Source organism: Toxorhynchites rutilus, chromosome 3, assembly GCF_029784135.1.
Source record: "Toxorhynchites rutilus septentrionalis strain SRP chromosome 3, ASM2978413v1, whole genome shotgun sequence".
NCBI lineage: Eukaryota > Metazoa > Arthropoda > Insecta > Diptera > Culicidae > Toxorhynchites > Toxorhynchites rutilus.
Window position 1 is genome coordinate 200090726 of NC_073746.1, and position 24241 is coordinate 200114966.

Sequence of the window (24241 nt, forward strand, 5' to 3'; positions counted from 1 at the left end):
AATAATCCAACGTTACACGGAACCTACTGTAGCAAATTCATCTAAAAGTTCTATCTATCTAATAGCATGCGAGGTCGTGTATTTCTCTCTACTATTGCTTACAAGGACAGTTTCGTTCGTCGGAGATGTCATCAGTACAATCGATGTTCCCATCACACTTTTGCGCAATTGGTATACACTGGCCGTAATCGCACTGCCAAGTATTTCTAGGACATGCTTTTTATCATCAAAAATACAGTTTTCACAAAATTGTGAGTAGAAGAGAGAAGAATATGTTATGGAAAATGCAATTGAATACAGTAACAGCTAATTTATTAATTGGAAACCTACGACACTCATCCTCATCAGCTCTGTCTCTAGGGCAATCTACTTTTCCGTCGCACCGGTTTATAATCGAGACGCACGTGCCATCGTAACAGGTAAATTTTCCTAGAGGACAGAATTTGATTTGCGTGCTTTTTCCTTGTGAGTAGTTCCATTCCCATTCATCGATGCATGTGTAAGTTGATTCGAGGTTATTGAAGTAATTCGCCACTCAAACAGCAAATAGCAATATTCTAATGTTGGAAAGTCTGTCGTTGAGTATATATTCTGAAGCTTCCAAACAAGCTTTCTTTTGCTTTTATTTTAGGTTGATTTATTTAGAGGTACATTTTCCGGAGAGTATCCAGGGACAGATCACGCATGACAGATCCTGTCACACTGACGTAGTATTTCTGTTCGGTATTGTTTGACATTTCATTATTCTACTGTTTCAGCGTGAAAATTTATTCATTTATATGAAAAATACTCCAAATGAACCACCCTATCGTTTTGAATGTTTCACCAGAAGGTGCCTATTAGAATACTGCTATCAGACTGTTGTGTTAGATTGTATGATTTTTGTTTTGGAAATATGCTCGAAAATATACCTTCTGTTATACAATCCTCATCTTCGCCACCAGGGCAGTGCTTGACGCCATCACATACATTGTTACTTGTAATGCAACGGCCGCCGTTGCATAGAAAAGCATTTGAAGAACATTCTTGTTCGTGTTTGTATAATTTTGGTTCAGTCATGCAATAAATTAAATTCCAATTAGATTATAAGATAATTTTGTTGTCATCGAATATTATATTTGTGAACAGTGCACCAAATAGAATGATAATAGCATGTGCTGAGAAGTTGATGAAAGAACTGAATAGCTTACCATCGCAATCCATTTCATCTTCGCCATTTCGACAATCTTCCTGGCCGTCACATTTTTGTTCCAAAGGAATACAGTTTTTATCGTGGCAAGAGAACTCATCTTCCCCGCATTCTGTAAAAAGAAGAAACAAAACAAAACAGAAACTGTTATCCCATATAGCTAACGATTGTGGCTACTTGCGAATGTGTTTACGCAAAATTTACACAATTTGTGCTCACAAATTCTATACGAGATTATTAGATTGTCTTCATCGGATTCTCGATTCGACTAGCAAAGCAGTGATAACACCCTATGACACACAGTAGAACGTGCGATTTTTGAATAATAACGAGTAAGTTTGGTGGGGTGACACAAATAACACAGCATCAGTTGGTCATAACATGTTGGGCCTGCATTATCTGTTGATCTTCCTACACATGACGCATTCTTAATATATAATTTCATAGTTACGGGTGTGGCTGTGGTGCTTCGGATCTTTAGTATGTCTTAAGGCTTTTTCTTTTGTGATAAGGATATTGTGTACAGTCTTATATAATTATTGATTGGATGGAATACGGTGTTATTGTCATGCTAGCGATTTTTTTTTTGTAATTCGGAGGAATTGTATGGTATGTTCCATACTTTTTATAGAAAATCCAAGAGAAAGCTCTTGTAGCATCATCATCAAGAACCATTTAGAGCTATGAAACGTTCGGCCGTCAACGATTCGATAACACTGAAGAAATTCGTGACGCAGTTACATCGTACTTCAAAAAGTTGGACGCTACGCACTTCGCGCTCGGAATAGAAAAACTCGTGCCACGCTATGAAAAATGCCTCGAACGTTACGGCAATTATGTAGAAAAATAGAAAATAAAACGTAGATTACGACAATCACTTTGTTTTTTGTCCTAACTTTATTTTTCCGCGATTTATTTATGAGGCACTGAAACTTATTTTTTGAACGACCCTCGTAGAATGTCATTATGTGGCTTGATAATTGTGCAGGACACAACAAGAATTGGAATCTGATGATCTTGCTATATCTGTTTCTTAATTCTTCAGAAATCGAAATCCATCAAATTACTCTGATACATTTTGAGCCGGGGCACTCTTCTATATCCGCATTCCACGCGTCAGTAGTGCGAGCTGTGAAGCATGTTTATCATGGAGAGGTTCATAGCTTTGTATGTTCAAAAATTACGGGAGCACCATTGAATCATATGTTTGTGAAATGCAACAGTCAGATTTTTTTGAGTGTTCAGTTCGATTCAAACTATCAATTTTGAATAACTTAAAGATATACTAAAATGGCTTATATAAAACAAATCATCTTGACCAAAGGCTAATCTGAAGTGAATTATTTTTAAGATTACAAACTAGGATATAGGTGAATCTATAAAAGCTTGAAATGACTTCAAATGAGCTAATGGTAAATTACCAAATTTGTCATCCATATTATGAAGTTTAGGGATTCTCTTGTCTATGGCTTCGGAACTTGTTTCAGTCATTTCTCTGGAACATGTGGAATTCAACTCTAAAGGAACGCTCTATGGTTGTGTCATCAAATTTACAATTACAGGTATTTGAACCTGTTGAAAAAATAGTCCTCACTAAAGAGTTCTAGAAGGAATCTGTAGACATCTGTAGTAATAAACCGAATGATTCATTTTTAATTTTAATTTAAGCGTAATGATATTAACGTTGAATATAAAGAAAATATATTTGCCACTATTTTTTTAGAATTATTACTATCATATATTATAACTATTTAGAAAAATTACTATTTTTCTATCTGTCAAAAGGCTTGTTTTCAGCATTTTAACATTGTTAGAGGGGCGATGTATGCTGAGAATAGTCCCTTTTTGACGTAGGACTACGTCTTTCATTTCTATACCGGGGTGTAAAATCAAAGTTTCGAAAACGAAAGCGTTACGCCGGAGACCGAGATTTTGAGCGTTAATAGCTCCTAAACAACTGAACGAAATAGTATGATAAACACTTCATTCGAAAGATAAAATGTCTACGCGTTATATACTTGTTACTTTTTGATCCGGAAACTTGTTCCAATAGTCTTAAAATTGCCTTCAAAACAGGCTTTTGAAATCACCAATCGGTATATAAGCGAGTGCCGCTCGGAAATCCACTCAGTTCGAATTGAACAGCGATGGGAGCATGTTGTCGCTGTTGTGGTGAAGCTTTTCGTTTATCATGAAAGCGCGGATGAACGGTGTCACCAAGAGCCTGTTTGTGCACCTTAGGCCATCAGGAGGAGAGTAATGCCACAAACGGTTCCCCGGGAAGAGATCGGAGCAGCCGCCACACACACATACACGCGCGGAACTCTTCGTTTGGAGGCCATTCAGCATCGAGAAAATTCCGGAAAGATTCAATTGTTGCTGAAAAATAATCTGCCAGTTCCCCTGGGAATTGAAAAATACATTCATGCGAAAGAGTTTATTTTAATGTTTTCTATCCATGTAACACTGCGACCAAATATGTTTCAATTAAGTGCTATTAACAGGTGGTTATCGAGTTAGCATTAACCACTGGTGGGCTTCGAGTATCGAGGAAAATCTGGAAAGAACTATAATCGTTGCTGATAAATACTCTGCCAGTTCCCCTGGGAATTGAAAAATACATTGATGCGAAATGTTTTCTATCCATATAACACTGCAACCAAATACATTTGGTTTTGTGATTTTTCAATCAATCGCAATTAACAGGAAAGCTTCTGAAAATTATTCTTCCCCATCAGTAGAAAATTTTCGTATCCAATATTGTATGCGCGCGCAACGGAAAATGTTTCGCATCGCGAAAAACATATAATTTTCAATCGATTATTGCTCAGTCGCCGAAAGTTTCAAACTCAGAGAGTTCATTCCCCTCTAGTTTTCCTTCCAAATTGCCATCGTAAACCACACCTTCTCTCTATTCAATCACGCACAAAAAGCATACTTAAGCGATTTACTGGTAGTGAAACGGAATCATTTTTCGTGAGGACATCGACAAGACAACATCGTTATTGAACGAGCTGAACTAGCGGAACGAGCTGGACGAGCTGGACGGCGAGGGATCGAGGGATTCATCACCTGGCCTGACCTGACACGCATTCAATTTGTTTGGAACTGTGAGAGAGCGCAGAAAAGCCGATTTATCAGAAGAAGAGAAGACGACCGAGAGAGTATCAGCACCGAAAAACGATTCCATTTGAGATATCGAAGCAGCCGCCATACACACATATAAATACGTGCGGAGCTTCTTTCGTTTAAATTCCATCCAGCATCGAGAAGATATTATCGTTGCTGAAAAATAATCTGCCAGTTCCCCTGGGAATTGAAGAATACATTCATGCGAAAGAGTTTTTTTTAAATGTTTTCTAACATATAACGCTGCGACCAAATACATTTGGTCTTGTGATTTTTCAATCAAGTGCAATTAACAGGTTGTTATCGAGTTAGCATTAACCACTGGTGGTGGACTTCGGGAAGAATCCGGAAAGATATGGCTGCTGCAAAATGATCTGCCAGTTCCCCTTGGCATTGAAAATAACATGCAAGCGAAAGAGTTTATTTTAATGTTTTCTAAACATATTACATGCGGTTATACCATAGATATAACCCACTTCCTGTTTTTTCTCTATTATATTGACTTTCAACACATTTCGGCTAGTTCGTCACTTTACTTCCATTTTTGGAAGAATGTCGGGAGTGAGAATTGAACTCGTGATCTCTGCGTGAGAGATATGGATGTTAACAATAAGCCAGATCGCCTCCACAACGCGAGAATAGTCCCTTTCCACCGAGAATTAAACATTTCTATTGGCGAAAAAATTCCCTGTTCCGCCGAAAGGGAATCGAACGATGGGTAGCTTCCACGTGTTATAATTTGCTCTAACGCAGCTAACCACTCAGCAACGGAAGCCACTAATCGCCAAAATAATTCATGCGATACATATCTTCTGGTCGGCAAGAGACACTCGAGTGCATTACGTGCTTGATTGAAATTCAATCATTGAATTATGTTCATCACGCTGCCGGAGTCATCCAGTTGTCCTGACCGTCCACCTCATGGTCTCACTTGGGTATGCTGTCTATTAGTGTTTTGTGTTAGAGGTGCTGCCGATTAGCTGATGTGCAGTCAGCTCTCATTCGCTTTTACACACGAAGGCGGAAGGTTATCAGAAGCAGTGAGATTTGGTAGAACGCGTGTTGGCCCGGACGAGGTCCAGGAAAAAAAACTTGCGAAGAGAATGTTGATAACATGAAGGTTTCAAGTTGATCTAAAAGTCTCTTCAAATTACCAAAACAGACAGCGAACGAAAAAAAAATCACTATCCCGAAACTTGTGCGATTCGCAACGATTTGAGTCGACACCAAGGCTAGGGGTGGTGACAACTACCGTTATTGCAGGAAAGTTGGAAACCTGTATTTTTACGAAAATAAAACTAATCTCAAATGAATATACACAAAACTATTTTTTGATGTTGTGCATTTGCTAAATATTTATTCTCAATCATTCGATTGCTAAAGCACTCATATTTTTCTATAGTATCCCAAGTTCAATGTCGCGTGATTGAATTGTGTATGCATTCTGTAACCCTATGGTAGGACTAGAATGAACAGCATAGCGAAAACTTTTTCCCATTCTCATTTTACTCCGCGCTTCCACCTGTTGTAGTGTGGGCTTAGCGTGTCATTCGAAACGGTTCGCACCATAGACATCACATGCCAATTTGAAAATGCTTCAAATGTTCGCTTTCGGAAGGCGGCTATAAGCTCATATGCGGGCATATCTAGTATCATTTTGGAGTGCAACTAGCAGAACCAAAACAAACAGCTTCAGCTTTCTAGCAAGTGCTATTTTGCGGAGACTTGGGGGTGAGAAACACAACAATTCGCTGTAATTCAATAGAGTTGGAGGGAAGTATTTCTATATTTTTCGGTTTATCCTAGGTTCAGTCGAATGTTCGCAAAAGAAGCTACACAACAATTTGATCATGTAAACTAATATGTTTGGTTTTGTTACTATACTTTTGATATTTCCATTTTCTTGCTCTGTCAGTGCTTTCATCATTTACGGACTTTATTGAATATGAAAAGGAAATGGAGAAATCACTCGATTTCGCACAGAAAAATTCCCTCATAACAAAAAAGCACAACAAGCTGGACTTTCATGAGATTCTGCATGGTTGAATTATTGTGGATGGATTACTTCTTGTCCGCATGTAATTGAACCGGATATTGGAATCAGAATAACAATGTAATGAAAATTATTTTCCGCGGAGTTTGAATATTGTATTTCGTTATGGTCTCTCAAATATTAATCGGAACAAAACGTATTTAAAACCCTGGATGGAATACAAAACACAATTAAGACAGTTTAGAAATAAAATAAATTAATATAAAGATTATGCTTTTCCAATTAGAATCTTCAAAACTACGATTTTCCCTCCACTGTATTTCCACGGCATACTTCAAGGTTCAAGTGATCAAGTATCGAGATTTTTTTTTTTTTCTGTGTTATAGTGACTTTCAACTCATTTGGCTGGTTCGTCACTTTAACTTCCATTTTTGGAAGAATGTCGGGAGTGAGAATTGAACTCGTGACCTTCAGCGTGAGAGGCATGGATGTTACCACTACGCCAGATCGGCTCCAAGTATCGAGATAGAAAATGTAAGGTGGGAGGATTTTTAAATCTGTGACTTTACTTATAACAGTCCAGTATATAAGAAAAGTATTGTTATCAAAAGTAAAAAAAACGGATGAAATGATCGGACTTGTTTTCCTCTTAAATTAATTCTGCGTTCAAAATCATAAGGACTCAACTAACATTTTAGAAAAAACTGAAATCTGAGTATTATTGGGGTGTTCTAAACTTAATTCCAATCCAATTAGTTTTCTCATTTTCCAAGGTTTTTCCGTAATCAATTTATTTTTAGAAAGAAAAAACGATTCAAATTCGTGGCAGTTAGGTAAAACTATTGAAACCAACAAAGAATTTCAATATTTCGAATACACGTTTTCTGAATTTTCGACACCTTCGTCTTCCAGCTGCGTGAAACAATTGACAGTGCACGCGAAAAAGGTTACAAGTTTTTTCATGTAAAATGCACTTGAAAAAATTATTTTATTGACTTCGTATGACCCAGCTTGAGACGAAAAGTTTTTGCTTGCGTTCAAGTTTTAGACGAATGAAGTGTTCAGTACCCTAATTCTGAAAAAAGTAATTACAATAGCTGACAAGAGATAAACTTCCATGTAGCTCCTCTAAATCCCAAAAATCCAAAAATAAGGTACTTGAAGGTCAACGTTTGGGTAATGTTTCTGCTCAAAAGCATAAGTTGCCATTCAGCTGGGAACTGCTTTTGAGTACACTACCAGTTCAGTTTTCTGCGGCGAGAATTCATCCATAGATTCCTTGTCCAAGAAGACAAGTTATCTAAGGAATATTGCAATGGTCTTTGCAAGTTTCGACATATGTCCTACCACGAACGTTTTATCAATGATTGATATTGCTCGGAATTGTTGACGACGAATAATGGACATTGATTGGAAATTCGGGACGTGGAACTGCAGATCACTAAAATCCGCGGGTAGCTATGGAATACTTGAAAGTATTGAAGTCGTAGCACTGCAGGAACTTTGCTGGGAAGACAGGTGAAAAGAAATAGAAGATGTGATGGGGAGCCTCAGCAAGGCGGCACAACCAGAGCTTATCAGTATCATCAACGTGAACTGCCCACACGAAGGAAAAACCGAATACGAGAAAGAAGAAGAGTTCTACGCACAGCTTGAGCAAGCCTACAATATATGGTGGCGGCGTGACGTCAATCTCATCATCAGTGACGTAAACGCTTAAATTGGAAGGGAATAGATGTATAGGCTGGTAGTTGTATTTTATTTCGCACCTTACCAGGGAATGGTGGTGAGAAGCACCTTCTTCCCCAGCAAAGATATGTACAAAGCCAGCTGGAGATCACCAAATCAACGGACAGCGTAGTGGAGTAGAATCCGCAGCGCATTGAGCAGTTCTGCGGAAGAGGTAGTGAAGAGCTGAACACTAGAAACGACTGGTTCGATAAAGTATGTTAACTGTTGGTCATCGAAAAGAAGGCAGCATCGACGAGGGTGCTGCATCGTACACGTGTGAATAAAGAACTAAAGTTCATTCAGAATCGCCAGGCCTCGATTTTAGGAGGAGCGCCAACGGGAGAATCGAGACTGTGACGAAATGAAACAGCTGTACCGCTCGAGTGAGACGCGTGGATTCTATGAGAAGGTGGATAACGTAAAGGCTTCGTGCCACGTGCAGTGCAAGGTCAAGGACCAGTGATCTTCACAAAGTGAAGTGGTCAACATGTGGATGCAGAATGACAAACGCCTCAACACAGCTGACACAGCGGCCTACCTATCTGCCAACTTCTTCCTAAGTATTTTCAGTTCAACGAGACCCGAGATGTACTCAGGAAGCTTCGGATTTCTTTGGATAAGTTTAGAAAGCTCTCGGTGGCGCTGGATTGATTTGGATACTACCACTATTCTCCATGTATTGTTCCTCCTCATAGGCTTTTTCAGTCGCCCGCCTTTTAAGATCACTCGCTTCCTTAGAAGGCGTTCGCAAGAAGATTTGAAAAGTTGTTCAAATTTCTCTGATTCACAAATCGGACAGCGCCCGTAGTGTTGAGAGCTATGTTCTACGGTATATCGATTTTGTGTTCACTTGTTTTTTTTTATCCCATCTGTTGATTTTATTAGGCTCATTTAGCAATTCAGCTGTGACAGAGCCGAAATTATTCGTGTACATTTTTATCTTACGATAATTTTTGTTGTATATTACACAGTAGCCATTTAGGCGTAAGAGTATTCCTATCCTAAGGTAATATTATATTATCCGGCACATAGCGTAACCGGCATGGCAAGTTTTATGCAAGACAAATATTACTGCGTGTAGATTAAATGTGTATGTGTATATATAGCGGAACGGCTCCGGTCATACACAGCATGTTTCAGACAAATTCATGAAGGAATTCTCGAAAAGAATATTTTACTGGTGCTGGTACGCGAGTGAGCGCGTACTACACGGGCGAGTAGTCACATACATACAAATCAAACGCCAAATTTCGTCATACGGGTGCGATTGTCGTTCTTCGGTTTGGCTTCGGTTTAACTGGTACATCAGTAACTACTCTTAGCTACAGTGTCGACAACGACAACAAACAAATATCTTCACTCCGTCTGTGCTGCCGATTCGTGCTGAGAAGCCGCCCTGTCTAATAATATAAATATATGATGTATTTGTCGGTCCGTACCGGTACGTGCCGGTTACGCTACGTGCTGGATAATATAAAACGACTTCATCGATACACATGTCGCCTTTTACGGCTTAAAAACATTCCTATTGTTCGAATGTTCACAGTTGGACCATGCACAGCGGGGCTGTTGATATCAGGCTTCCATGGTTGTGTTATTAATAGTATCAATTACCGATTCAGCAGAGCGTGATGTGAACGGTAAAGGAGTTCCGAAAGAGTATGAAAAAGTGTCTCCTACATCACAGTCCCTAAGCGCAACAGCCTATCGTACAATTGTCTTTGAGGCTTTCGTACAATAGTTTTTTAATACGCAATCGGCGGTTGAGCATTCCCTGTGTAGCCACCGAAACAGCATTTCCGCTGTACACTGATGGGCGCAAAAAAAATCCAACCACATGTACAGGAAAGGGAAAGGACAATGGGCATGTGCATTCGAGGAAGTGAAACGGGTTTCTCAGGAAGACATATATGGGAAGCATAATTTTAAGACCGCGACTACTCAAGCCATCATAACCTGATATACGTGAGTATACCCTTTCGTTCTTCTAAATCAGCAGCCAGTTAAATTCATTAATTGCACTTTTTACATAATCAAACAACATGCTCGATATTATGACATCCTGGACCACAATTACATAAATTGTTAGTAGCAAGACCTACACGATAAAAACGAGAATTGAGCATGAATTGATTGAACATACAAGCAACACTATTTTGTTGTGTTGAAGTAGGCTTGGAATGAGCTGGAATGAGCACAAACATCTCATCGTGGAGAGTATACCAAAGCGTTGTCAATTGGTTATCGAGGCCAAATGAAGAAGCCTAAACCCCTCATTCAGAAACAAAAAAATACCTAAAAATACTCATTTAGAAACAAAAGTAATTTTTTGTTTTTCTAAAAAAAAAGTAGAAGGATCTGAGCCTAGAGGCACGGACGAAAGTTTGACGTAGAACTGTAATTGTGCAGCACTGTTGTTTTTTTCGAATGTAATTCTTTTCATTGTTCAGAAATCTGTTAGTTTAACTCTTTTGAAACTCCAAATAGTAGTCCAGAAAAGGGCCGTTTGTTATATGTACTCATAACCGTCAACCAACAAAAAAAGAAAATAAGCTTCTGGCAGAAAGTTCAACTGTCTAACTGAAAATGATTAATGAATATCAGTGTGACACCCTATTTAACACATTAAGGACTGAACGTTTTGAGGCAAACCTGAACACTTCATTTGTTCGGAATCCACAAATGAGATCGTTTCCTTTGATGTGGATGAGACGAAGGCGAGCCATCGGTAGTCCTTGTCAGATTCTTGGCAAACCAAGGATTTAACCTTCAAGTGTAGAAAACACGGGTAATCCATCCGTAACAGACGGAACGCGAAACACGAGAAATCTCGTGAGCGGTCCGTAATGTGTTAATCTACCAGATGAAGTGTATAAGGATCGGTAAAAAAAAAAAAATCGTCATTGATTACATTGAATATGAAGTTGCTTTATTTTTGATGAATAGCTATGGTATTGTAATTTCTTTCCATTGTCTTATTCGTACTATTAGTCTTATTCTAAGGCATCGGGAGCAGTAGCTGTATGAGTGACACTTCCCAAATCTTGCATGAAATTTGGGTGGTGCATGAAATCTTGCATCTGATTACTTCAACATACAACGAATTATTGGACACAATTATGTGTTTCATACAACATCATGGGAACGAAGTTGAAAGAAAGAATGCATAATACATTGTTTACCTTCGCATCCGCTCGCAAACCATACCTCTTTTATTTGTTAAATTGCTCCCTTGTTTTATTATTTCCACTGTTGATGTCTCAGGCGAAAAAAAATGCTGGATAAATTTGCCGTCTAATTGTATATATTATAACATATATCGTAAGAATGATTCTGCGTAATATGCATTTGAAAACTCTTAATAAACGTTACATTTTTCGTAGAATGACACCCTTATATAAAATCAAAGATAATCAAATAATCAAAATGGTCTACTAATTACCTCCTTTCCCATAGTGTTGACTGGAATACCGAAAGGTTTGAAAATACTTCAGATATTGGAACACTTTGATTTCAAATGGGATGGATTTTGTTTTTGCGCCCATCAGTTTATAATTCCTTGGTGTAGCAACTTCCGGTGCGGTAGCTTTCTCCTACAATGAAACCGATGTATCATCCTCCGATGCAGCATTGTCCGATGCAGGACAGTAGCTGTATTATTCAAGTATGCAGCGTCCAGCTGGTGACCCCATGGGATCTTCTGAATTTCTACAGGTAAGTCCGAATCAAAACTAGTAATAACTGATGTCCACACAACTTTAGCTCACTTTTAGTTCATGTACCCAATTTTGAATATACAACGAAGACTTGCGGGTCTTTGAGAACATGGATTGGCTTCAACGGTGCCTGCGTGGACGAGCGCCGCTCGTGAATATATGTTGGAGGCTCTTAACGAGTACGCAATGGTTCTACGAGTACATGACCGGTGTAATGGTGAATGCGATCCTCAAGACACTGTTCTGCAGTTTGGTTCTTTTGGTTTGGTTTGACATCTTCGAACATGCAGTTCGAAATTGAGTGCCACACCAGATGGTGAATGCTGTTTTGAGCGTGTGCACAAACAAAATTATGCGGAAAATCTTGCGACAGCTTCCATGGAGCGACCCCGCTAACTTGCATGACTACACTTAGCATTGCAAGCTCAACATCTTGGAAATTTTAACAGCTCGCCGACAAACAAAAACTACATCTATTTTTTGTATTCGATATTATTTTCCCCCGATTTCGATGTCTTTTCACGACCGTTCGAAGTTTTCCTGGCATCAATTCGCCGTTCCATAGAACCGGTTATGGACAACATAGAGATGGACATAGTCCAACTTCTAGTCGTTTCAGACCATTCATTCCAATAAAAAATAATCGATCACAGCTTCGAGTATTTCAAGGCGATTCTAGTAATGGAAATGTTAGAAACTAAGGCTGCTGCCAACACCTTCTTTGTCATTAGTACTGATATGTATAAAAGCGTGAAATAATTTTTTAAGATTTCATAAAACCGAAAACCGAAACCTAATTTCCGAAATAATAATGTTTAATGTAGAACAACCAGACTTAAAAATAATGCAAAAGAAAAACATAAATGAACTAAACCGAACATCGGCGAAGAGGCAAATGTGATTACAACATTATTCCATCGAACCTCAGCAACCTCGATATGTCGAATCAAATTTTCGTCGGTCTGCTTTACCTCGTTTGGGTCACAGCACTGAAAGAAGTATGCAAATCTATTTTCTCACATTACTATATTTGTGGTTTGTATTGTGATATCCCGTAATTTACTGTCAATCCAATTGTCTTTAGTTATAAATTACCGAAATAATAGTAGGAATGAATGAGTGAACAAATTTATTACAACGAAAACGATAACGTGACTACAAACAGTTTTCAACGAATCAAATACTAGTATTTATTAACAAAATGCAAATGAAATGCTCATCTAGCTAAACATCACCCACCACGTGGGCTTTCTGCTAGATTCGACCATCTGTTCGCTGTTTTATTTCGTTTCGTCTCATCCGCCGCCTTGACAGCGATTGTGGTGGGGAGGGGGGCGGTATTTGGCGAGGGAGGAGCTGTACTTGTACCTAGTCGCAAATCATAAACCACAGGATTATGGCGGTTTGACTTTTATTTTCTTCGTGAGCAACCTTTGTTGAAACAACTGATTGGTATGACATCATATAAGTGGCAGCTCATATTGTTCATTAGTTCGTAGTCTCATAGACTATGAGGTACAAGTTGCCCATGAGCAGCGAGTTTTCTGGGAAACAGCGTAATACATCAACCGAAATAGGCTACATTGATACGACTTTAATATTCATTTATTTGAAAAACTTGAATTCCGATTGGCATATGATGTTTGCGTGTATTCCGAGAAATGTATTGTGTTTTCAGAGCAGATAATATAACTTCGAAAAGAATACAAAAGACAATAACGAGAAAACGGGATAGAATTAGACTTTAAATCATAATTGAATACATCTAGTTCATTCGACATACGGTACCTTCTCATTTAATACGTGACGAAGCATTGCGAAACACAGTAGAAAAATATCACTCAGATAGTTAGGAAAACTTTCATCCCGTACCGCCAGGGTACTTCTTCTGCAAAGCATTCTACATTCCAGTGTTGTGTCTGGATGACGTGTCTACAATGCATTGATTTTTTTTTCTCCACAGCTTCGTTCTGCGCAAACCAGTTCGTCACTTGTACACTTGTCAGCATAACTTCTTGTTTTATAATCAAATCGGTATATCAGATAAATGGCTAACGAGATTGCTTCATCGATCAAACAACAACGAATTAATAGAGGACAATATAACTGTTTATCACATTCATTTTACTTATATCGAACTTTTTGGATTAATATTGTTCAAGGCACTCGCCGTTAATCGCTCCGGTTTCTTGAAGTTCGAAATCTTCGAGCGGTTGAGCAGAAAATAGCTGATAGCCAAATGGTTCTTTTCTCTGAATCTTAGTTTGTTACTAAACGTTAGATTTTTATAGTAATTGTTGAAAACAGATGCATTCTTATCTCGTAGTGAAATTTTAATTTATACATTTTATGAAAGCGCAGTTTGCGTTGTCCAAAGGTCATCCAGCGTTACATATGAGTTGTTTCCTGAAGAGCATCTCAACTTTAAGTGCCCCGTATTTTGTAGCATATCGGCGAGATCAAGGAGGTCGCTTCCAAAACTCAAATTTGCAATACGACTTCAAGGATCGACCGCTTCTACCTCATAGACATTCTATCGCTGAGGCGCTGATGGGTGCAATACATGTTGGACATCTTCATATAGGTCTATCCGAACTTCGTGCCATCCTATGGCAGATGTTCTGGATCACGAAGGCAGAGTTAACGGCTGCGAAAGCTGCTTCGAGGGCAACACACAACCGTGCGGAGCCTGCATTACGAGGATACTGTTATAGATTACGCTGGTCCTATTAGATCTGAGCACTGGAGCATTTTTGGCTGCTTTAAATCGATTGGTCAACCGTAGAGATGTGGTGAAACGGCTACGCTCGATAGCATCAACGATTGCCGAGATCCTGTTATTCAAGGGAATCGATGGCTCTTCATTCCTCTTATAGCTCTCAAATGTTGATGATTTGTGGAAAACCAGGGTGAAAAGGCTGAAACGCACCCCAAGGGATTCACTTGGAATGTGTTCAGCAAGTCATCCTCACCTTCAAAGAGTTCTACACCGTCTTAATATACATCGAGGCAATCCTCAATTCGCATTATATTTTCTGTTGCAGTATCCGAATGATCTTCTGCCCATCACCCAGGTGCACCTTATGTATTTGAGATCACTGGAACTAGTATCGAAGCCGACAGTTTCGGATGTGCCAGTCACCAGACGATTTCCGAGTAAATTTTCTGTATCTCTTAGCAAAATTATATTTCCAAACATCCAAACAACGCTCAGAACACTCAGAACAGCAACAGAAAATCTGAACCAAATCGGGTGTGTGGTGGAGTGACAGCGTCGACAGCAACCGCTTCCAGCTCACACCTTCCTCACATCCGACTTGAAATGCGCTGCACATTAACATCGTTTATATCCCGGAAACAATGCTCGAATTCATGAAAATTAATAGATCGATTTGAAAAAGTCACCAATAAATCATTTACGATTTTAAGTTATCCTGCCAGCGACCAGATGACAGCGGCAGTGATGCTTTCCAAATGGCCTATCTCAAGGCTAGAGACGAATGAACTGAGAAGGTCTAAAAGCCTGAGAAAGCCTCTATGACTCAAAACAACATCACAATTACACATTACTCTTCCAGCAAAGAAAATAATTAGCTTTTGGTTTCTTCGAAAATTATTTTAGAATGCATTGGAAATTTGTAAAATACCTTTTTAGACGAAAGTTCTGAAATTTCATGAAAATTTTCAATTCGGTATGCAAACTTTTACGAGGGGAACAAAAAATTACACCCGAATAAAATTCAACCGAAATAACAATTCGTTGAGAGAAATGTCAGACGTTTAACTTTCTTTTCTATGAAGGAAAAAACTAGAAAAAATCGTTTTTTTGTGACAGTACTTGAATGATTCAAAATTCTTTGTGTTTTGTTTTCGGGTTTTGAAAAAAGGCCAGTAACGCTAACCACTCGGACACAAACAACGGAAGCCAACTGTTTTTAAATTAATTGAAATTCAACCAGAAGGAAGGAAATAATAACGCAAGTATATTAATACTGGTCGAGTGCCACAAAAAGTAGTACTTGCATTGAATTGATACTGGTAACGGAAAATTATTCATTCTGATAACATCAGTGTAAAAAATCAGGCCACGTCATCCATGATCATATATGTCAAAGCCGATGTAACGCATGATCATAAGATTGTCATCAATTGTGAATCAAATTGTTCGCAACGTAAAAATCTTTTCACATGGCTCCTGCAGGGTTTTCAAGAGTACAATAAACCATGCGCTACAGCATGCAAATATAGGGCCGACGCGAATTGGTAATAATTCATATCAATCAATGAACGATTCTAATTAGTTAGTACTCTTTCGGAGGATAGGTTTTTATCAGTTCATTTCTCATCTCGGGAAAATTACCTTTGTTGAAAAGATGTTATGTTATCTGTTATGCATTCGCCCAGAGAAAGATATTGGCAACTCGGGAAAAATTTGATACTATTTTCATACATTACAAATAATGACGAACAATGTTCTTCTGCTTCGCGATTGAGCACTTCTCCGCAAAAATGATGTCGAGGATGGAAAGAAGTTTGTTGATGCATTGGAGGAAAAGACAATTAATTAGTCGAATTTCCATTCCTTGCTCACAAATTCTAATTGCAGGAGTGAAATTCAATATGGGTATATCATCCTTTTTCCACCCTTTGATTACAAATATCATGAAGGTATATATTTTCTTTCGTAGCTTCAGGCACAATCTTTGCAGGGAAAAGGGTCACGGAAAAATGAAGGATACTTTGCTTCGGAAATGTCGCGCATTAGGTACAAACGACGATAACTCAATGACTAGCTATAATTAAGATGAATGTGTCTGGAATTCGTATTGTGGGTTAAACACAATTTAGCTGCCGAACAGGGACACACATTCTCAGACGCGATGAATGCAATACAATTTTTCAATGATTGAAGTTGTCGTAAAAACGGATACTAGTGAATATTAATTTGTAGCTTACTAGCTTCGGACGGCGCGCGTTGAGGTGCGCTCAACTGAGAGGCATGATTTCTTTAAAAATTCGCGTGAAAAGTGCGTTTCTATATGACACACAGTCGTTATTAACGTATGTTAGTACGATCAGAATTTGGAATTTCAGGTTAATTACCATTTGTTCGGCTGTTTACACATTGAATGAAATTCAATGGCTGTTTTTCATCTACAGTCATTGCTAAGTACCAAAAAATGTTTCAACCAATAAAAACCGAAATTTGAACAAATAAGTTTTCAAACTATCATCGACCTCAATTAATTGTATAAGAAAAATAAAACTCCAAAGCGCACAAACTTAAAAAATATCGTTGATTTTTTTTTTCAAAAATCCACATAATGAATGCTGTACTTAAATCGTTTACATGATGTGAATTTGCAAGAATTTTCTTCTATATTCGTCTTCCTAAGCTCGAAGCCGCCGGACTTAATATCGACACGCAGCAACCGTCATGAATAATCCGCACTGGTGTGCATAATAAGTATATTGAAATTAATAGGTTAAGGTTAATAGGTTAGGAAATAATCAAAAAAAAAATGAAAAAATTATAAAAAACTGTACATCTGCCGTTTTGAATGGCAGAAGGGGATGAAAGCGTTGACATGGATATCGAATCAACTGTCTCCCCCTCCCCAGCTACGGGTGCTAAGAAGTCGCTTAAACGCGTTCCCCCCTCAGAAGATGTCTCTTCAGAGGAAGAATTAACTCACCTCAACAAGCCTCCCTCAAGAAAATTTGCAAACATGCCTCCCAGCCCTGCTGATCCCGCTCTCGCTCAGCAATCGACCTCGTCCTCCCCTCAGTTGCCTCCTCTCCCCGTGTCAAGGTCTATCCAGAAGATGCACCTGAAGCTGCCCCATGGGTTTGTTTTTTTCCAGCCCAAACCGAAAGGAAAATCCATCAATGTCATTCAGGTTTCGAAAGATCTGGCAAGATATTATTCCTCCGCGGTCGAAATATCTAAGGTTAGACCGAACAAACTGCGTGTTGTCGTGGGTGATTGGAAACACGCAAACAAGATAGTGATCGACCAGAGATTCACCCTAGAATATCGTGTCTACGTGCCGTCCCATGACGTAGAAATCTCGGGGGTGGTAACTGAAACGGATCTGACGTGTAAAATGATAAAAGAAGGAGTTGGTAAATTGAAAAGACTCCCTTTGGTAGGAGTTAAAATTTTGGACAGTCGCCAACTAGGGAAAGTATCCCAAGAAGAGGGAAAAAATAAATTCACGCCGTCAGTCTCGTTTCGAGTAACTTTTGCTGATTCCGCTCTCCCTGACTACATCATGGTGGACAAATTAAGACTGCCTGTGCGACTCCTCGTGCCAAAGCCTATGACTTGCCAAAGATGTAAGTTAGTTCAGGGGAAACCCTGCAGCGCGACTATTGCGGGGGACCCCCACACGAGCTCTCAGCTTGTGAAACTTACAAGAGTCGCTGGGAGAAACAGAAGCGCTCTTTGAAGAAACGCTCGAAACGCATTTTTGCGGATATTTTAAAGAGTCTCCACTGGCCCAACAACAAGCAATCAACACACAAAATGTCTTCGCCACGTTGCCCGTTGACGAAATGGAAGCAAACACGGCACACCGTTCATTTTCCAAGGGAATCCCCGGCGCAAAAATGTGACCACTCCCAACGTTCAAGGACAAGCCCCCCCGGTTATACCCCCTGTTTGCATGGCTAAAAAATCGAGTGCAGCGGACAAGCAAAATCAGGTTCCTCCTGGCTTCCGTGGGAATAATTCACCTTCGAACGACCCAGCACCTGAGGGATCATCCAAAACCCCAACTGTCTCTGTTTTTCCGTCCAGTTCAACTTCCCAATCGGAATTTATGAAGTTGTCTTACCTTCTGGCTCAAATCTTCACATGCTTTAATGTTTCCGACTCCATCGGAGCCATTGTCACCGCAATACTTCCAGTAGTAAAGACAATTTTGCAGCAATTGATGCAAAAATGGTCCCTCCTTGTAATGATTATCTTTCTTGATGTCTAATTTAAATAGAGAGGTCGGAGATATCACCGTTTTACAGTGGAATTGTCGTAGTCTTATTCCTAAATTGGATACATTCAAAAGTCTAATTCATAAATGCAATTGTGATGTTTTTGCTCTGTCCGAAACTTGGCTTTCTTCTCAAAATTATCTCTCTTTCCACGATTTAATATAATACACTTGGACCGCAGAGACAGATACGGAGGGGTACTATTGGGGATTAATAAGTGCCACTCATTTTTTAGAATTGATCTTCCACCTATTGGAGGGGTCGAAGCTGTTGTTTGTCATGCAAACATCAGAGGCAAAGATCTCTCTATTGTCAGCTTGTATTGGCCTTCGAGAGCTGCGGTTAGCCGCAAACAACTTGTTGACATGTGCTCACTCCTTCCTGAGCCACGATTGATCTTGGGAGACTTCAACTCTCACGGAACTGCCTGTGGAGAACAGTACGACAACAACCGTTCATTGTTGATATATGACCTTTGTAAAAACTTCAATATGACCGTTTTGAACACTGGGGAAACAACACGTGTACCTAAACCTCCAGCTAACACAAGTGCTTTTGACCTCTCGCTTTGCTCGAATTCACTATCGTTAGATTGCAAGTGGAATGTAATCCAGGACCCCTACGGTAGTAATCACTTGCCAATCAAAATTTCCATCACCATTGGGTCGAATACTTCTGAATCCATAAACATGGCATATGACCTCACAAGACACATTGACTGGAAAAAATATGCGAACGCGATTACTCTAGGCATCAATTCCAGAGATGGTTTACCTCCATTGGAGGAATATAACTTCCTTTCTTGTTTGATCTACGACAGCGCAGTTCGCGCTCAAACGAAACCCATCCAAGTTCCACTATTCGTGAAAGGCCTCCCAATTCATGGTGGGATAGCCCATATTCCAAGCTTTATCAGGATAAATCGAACGCATTCAAAGCTTTTTGGAAACATGGAACCATTTAAAATTTTCAATCGTATTTGGACCTTGAAAATCAATTTAAAAACTTGATCAAAGGGGAAAAACGTGCTTATTAGCGAAATTTCGTGGGAGGTTTGTCACGAGAAACGTCAATGAAAAAGCTATGGTGGCTCGAAACATGAGAAATCGCTCTTCAACGAATGAAAGCGAAGAATATTCACATCGATGGATTTTTAATTTTGTACGGAAGGTTTGTCCCGATTCCGCTCCCGTACAAAAAATTGTTCGAGATATACCACAAGATAGGTGCAATCTTGATTCCGAGTTTTCGATGGTAGAATTCTATCTTGCTCTCCTTTCATGTAACAATTTGGCTCCAGGAACGGATAGAATTAAGTTCAACTTGTTAAAAAATCTCCCTGATGTGGCGAAACATCGCTTGTTGAATTTATTCAATCGGTTTCTGGAACATAATATTGTTCCGGCTGATTGAAGACAAGTACGAGTTAAAGCTATTCGAAAACCCGGAAATCAATTCGTACCGCCCAATAGCAATGTTGTCTTGTGTTCGGAAATTGTTGGAGAAAATGGTCTTGAATCGATTTAGATGATAGACATATCAAATTAAAGCCAATCAGATAGTCTTTTCTGAAAAAATATTACATCTGTAGAAGATTTGGATTTTACTTTCGTCATTGTTAATCGTATTTGTTTTTTATAGTTAGTATGGCTTCGGACTAGAGCGCGCTACATTTTTTTATATTTTTTCTTGAAACCTAAGGTTTTTTCTGCATAACATATCCAAAAATCAGAGATGTCTTTTTTTTTGTTTTAGATCTATGATTTTTCAAAGTTATCCGATGGTGCGAAAAATCAGTTTCCATTTCCAAAAATGACCCTTCTCAAAAAATTTTTAAATTCAGTTAAGTGAGTAAAATTCAGTAAATATCAAGGTAAGCACCCTTTTTTTAAAAAATCTGTGATATGATGGATGAACCTTCTACTTTCTACCAATACACAGCCATCCTTATCAAAAAATATTAAACCGTTTTTTTTTATTTTTTTCATTAGGGCATCCTCTTCCATTTCAGGGTGATACCGAAAAATCATTTTTTTTCTATTTTTTCAAAAAACGCCACTTTTCTAAAATTTATAACTTTTGAACCACTGAACCAATTCAGATAATCTATATATCACAATGAAGCCAATGGATATTCTTCTATAAAAAAAATACATGTTCGATAAAATTGGATTCTAGTCGCATAGGAATATTGAACGAAGAATGAAAACAAGTTAGCTTTGAAAAATCATAACTAAAAACGATAAAAATCACATCGCTGATTTTTGGGTATGTTATGTAAAAAAAACTTTCAGAAAGCTTTCAAGAAAAAATATAAAAAAATATACCGCTCTCTATCTTTAAGCATGCAAACATTAAAAAGCAAATACAATCAATAATTACAAAACAAAAACCAATTTGTTTTCAATCGTGATATTTTTGAAAGAAGACTAGCTCATTGGCTTCATTTTGATATGTCGATTATTTGAATCAGTCCTGTGGTTAAAATGTTATGATTTTTTGAAAAAAGGCATTTCGGGAAAAAAATATTTTTGGGACCATCGGTCAAATTTGAAAAACCATAAACGATAAAAATCACATTTCTGATTTTTGGATATAATTCGTATAAAACCAGTTTACGAGCTTTCAAGAAAAAAAATAAAAATATATAGCGCTCTCTAGTCCGAAGCCATGTAAACTATAATAACAATTACAATTAATAATAACGAAAATAAAATCCAATTTGTAAGTGTAATATGTTTCCAAAAACTTTTTTCAATTATTTATCTGTAATATGATATGTTGATCATCTGAATCGGTCCAGTAGTTCAAAAGTAATGAATTTTGAATGATTTTAATGAAAACAATGATTTTTCGGTACCACTCTAAAATGGAAGAGGGTGCCCTTATGAAAAAATAAAAAAATACGGTTTGATATTTTTCGATAAGGAAACTACAACTTTTCACGGAAATCTGAGAACCAGAACTGATATTTAATAAATTTTACTCCCTTTACCAAAGTTTTTAAATTGGTAAGTAATTTGTATGAATAGAAAAAAAAACTGGCTACAGGGGTCTAAGGGATCACTTCATTCTGGAAAAGGGGTCTAAGTCCCAAACTATTTTGAGAATCCCTGGTTTAAAGGATTCATAAAATAAGAGGAAAAAAACCAAATAAATATATTCCATATTCCAGTTCACAAAATAGAGTACTGGCAAGCTTACAAAAAAACGATACATGAATGGATTATTGTGGTTGATCGATCTTTATTACGAAAATATTGGACATTGATTTAAGATATTGTTTGAATTTTTGTTTTGAAATTATCATAACGTGTGATAATTCTAATTTCAGATGGCAAAGCATTAAAACGAGATGGTCCATAAAACAGAATGCACTGCTGACCAACTATAGTTTTTGCTCGACTTCGCATCAAATTTTGGGCTTGTCGTGTGATGTGTTGATGATTTACTGTAGGTTTTTTCAAGTTATGGGGAATATTATTGTTATTCATAACGCTGTGAATAAGTTTAATAGCCTGGAATTCGTGCAGTCCAAGATGAGGCAGTATATTATGAGAATCGTCGGAATATATGTCTAAAGTAGGATGAAGGTTTGGTAGTCTGTATATGATTTTTGAGCACCTATTTTGCAACACTTGTAACTTTTTTTCGTTTCGTTTTTAATTCATGTCCCCAAATTACTACAGTAGAAACTCGATTATCCGCGAGCGGTTGATCCACGGGGCGATTTATCCGCGAATGCGAGTTCCTTAGTAATTCTATAAACCTTCCCGAAATTTGTCAGTGAGTGGTAGAGTCTTGCCCTTTTGTTTTGGCAATGACTTTCACATTATCTGATCACTGATGTAAACGAACTTACAGATGGATAGTTCAACAATTTCTGTATTGATAAAACATAGTTTTCATTCTAAAATATCTTTTTTCGTGTTAGTACCTCATTTTTAGCCCTTTATTGTGTTATCCGCGGTGATCTAGCCCGACTATTTCGCGGATAATCGGGGTTCTACTGTATTCCATATTGAAGTACAGGGTGGGCCATTTAAAGTGGAAGGATTTGTTTTTGCAATAGCAAAGTAAAGAAGTGGAATTTTAAATATTTTTTTTGAAATTCATTTATTTTGGTCCAAGGAGATTTGTTCTAACTACTTTTTGATTATGATATCTCGTAAATGACCGCCTCTGGCCTTGACCGCAAAATGTGCCCTTTTTCGGCATTTTCCATCACTTTGCCCTTTGTTTCGGCCGATATGGCAGCAATTTCTTGTCGGATATTGTCTTTCAGCGCAGCCAGGGTCCTTGGTTTACCAGTGTATACCTTGGATTTTAAATATCCCCATAAAAAAAGTCAGGAGGCGTCAAATCAGGTGATCTCGGTGGCCAGTCAGGTGATCGCCGTTTTTCGATATTAATCTTCCGGGGAACATTTCGCGCAATAATTTGGTCGTGGCAGCCGCTGTATGGCATGTAGTGCCGTCCTGTTGGAATCAACACGAATTATGCGTCGGAGAGTGGTTCGAGCGATGCCTAACTCTTGCGAACGATGGCGACCTGATGTCGATGGAGTCTCTGCAACACTGGCTCGAACGGCATCAATATTCTCGTCGAAACGTCTTGGTCGTTGTCTGGACAGATGACTGGCATTACCAACTATCGACGTATAGTGTTGTCTCCAGGCGATGTTTTAACTTTATTTTTATTTTTCCACGCACGTTTAGTTAACACAATTGAGAATTTATTTTGAATGTACAGCTGAACAATTTCAGCGCGTTGTTTAGGTGTGTATTGTTCCATGGTTAAAATTGTATTGAAATGACGCTTCCAACGCGGTATGACATTTGTTAATCTGACATCTCTATCAAAAGTTATGGGGTTGCCAAATGCTTCCACTTTAAATGGCCCACCCTGTAGCTAGTGTATGTATGCAGAATAAAAAAAAATCAACGGTCTCTACGATACAAAGTAGGATTACTAAAAACTAAAAATTGCCTGGATGATGGGGAAATATTCAGCTTCCTATGATTATTACTTTGAATATAGTATTTTATATCATAAACGAATAACAACAAACGTGTATTTTAAATTTTTCATATGCATACATTTGGTAGTATATTTTTCGTGTACGGGATTTCACACTCACTATGAAAATCATACCTTCTTATTCGTGTTTACAGCATTGTGCTTCGTGTGTTCGATTTGTGAAGCGGGAATGATAACAGATTTTCAAGTGAAATAAACACGCTTTCAAAATAAAAATCATGAATGAAAATTATCTCATTCTTAACAGATATGAACCCTTTATAATAGAGTAACACGTTTTGACAAGCGGTGAAAAAAATTCTAAACTAAAATTGTGTCTAACAATGGTGATGTGTTTTCGTGAAAATATCATAAAATGTATAGAAAAATGGCTAAGCTATGTTCAGTACTACGTGTTTTTAGTAATCAAATAACATGAAGTAAACATTTTCATTTAAATTATAATAATTT

General features: G+C 38.2%; 1 protein-coding gene across 31 annotated transcripts in view; it reads right to left on the reverse strand.

Moving 5' to 3' along the window:
- The window catches only part of LOC129775235 (basement membrane-specific heparan sulfate proteoglycan core protein), a 220014-nt gene that overhangs the window by 186567 nt on the left and 9206 nt on the right, over nucleotides 1–24241 (reverse strand). For 27 of the 31 annotated variants that reach the window (XM_055779700.1, XM_055779686.1, XM_055779689.1 and 24 more), the window contains 2 exons: nucleotides 1191–1301; nucleotides 912–1025 (listed from right to left, as the gene is read on the reverse strand). In XM_055779700.1, the coding sequence (XP_055635675.1) occupies nucleotides 912–1025; nucleotides 1191–1301 (225 nt within the window). The remainder of the gene's footprint in view (nucleotides 1–911; nucleotides 1026–1190; nucleotides 1302–24241) is intronic. The other 4 variants (XM_055779709.1, XM_055779703.1, XM_055779694.1 and 1 more) reach the window with 1 other exon arrangement.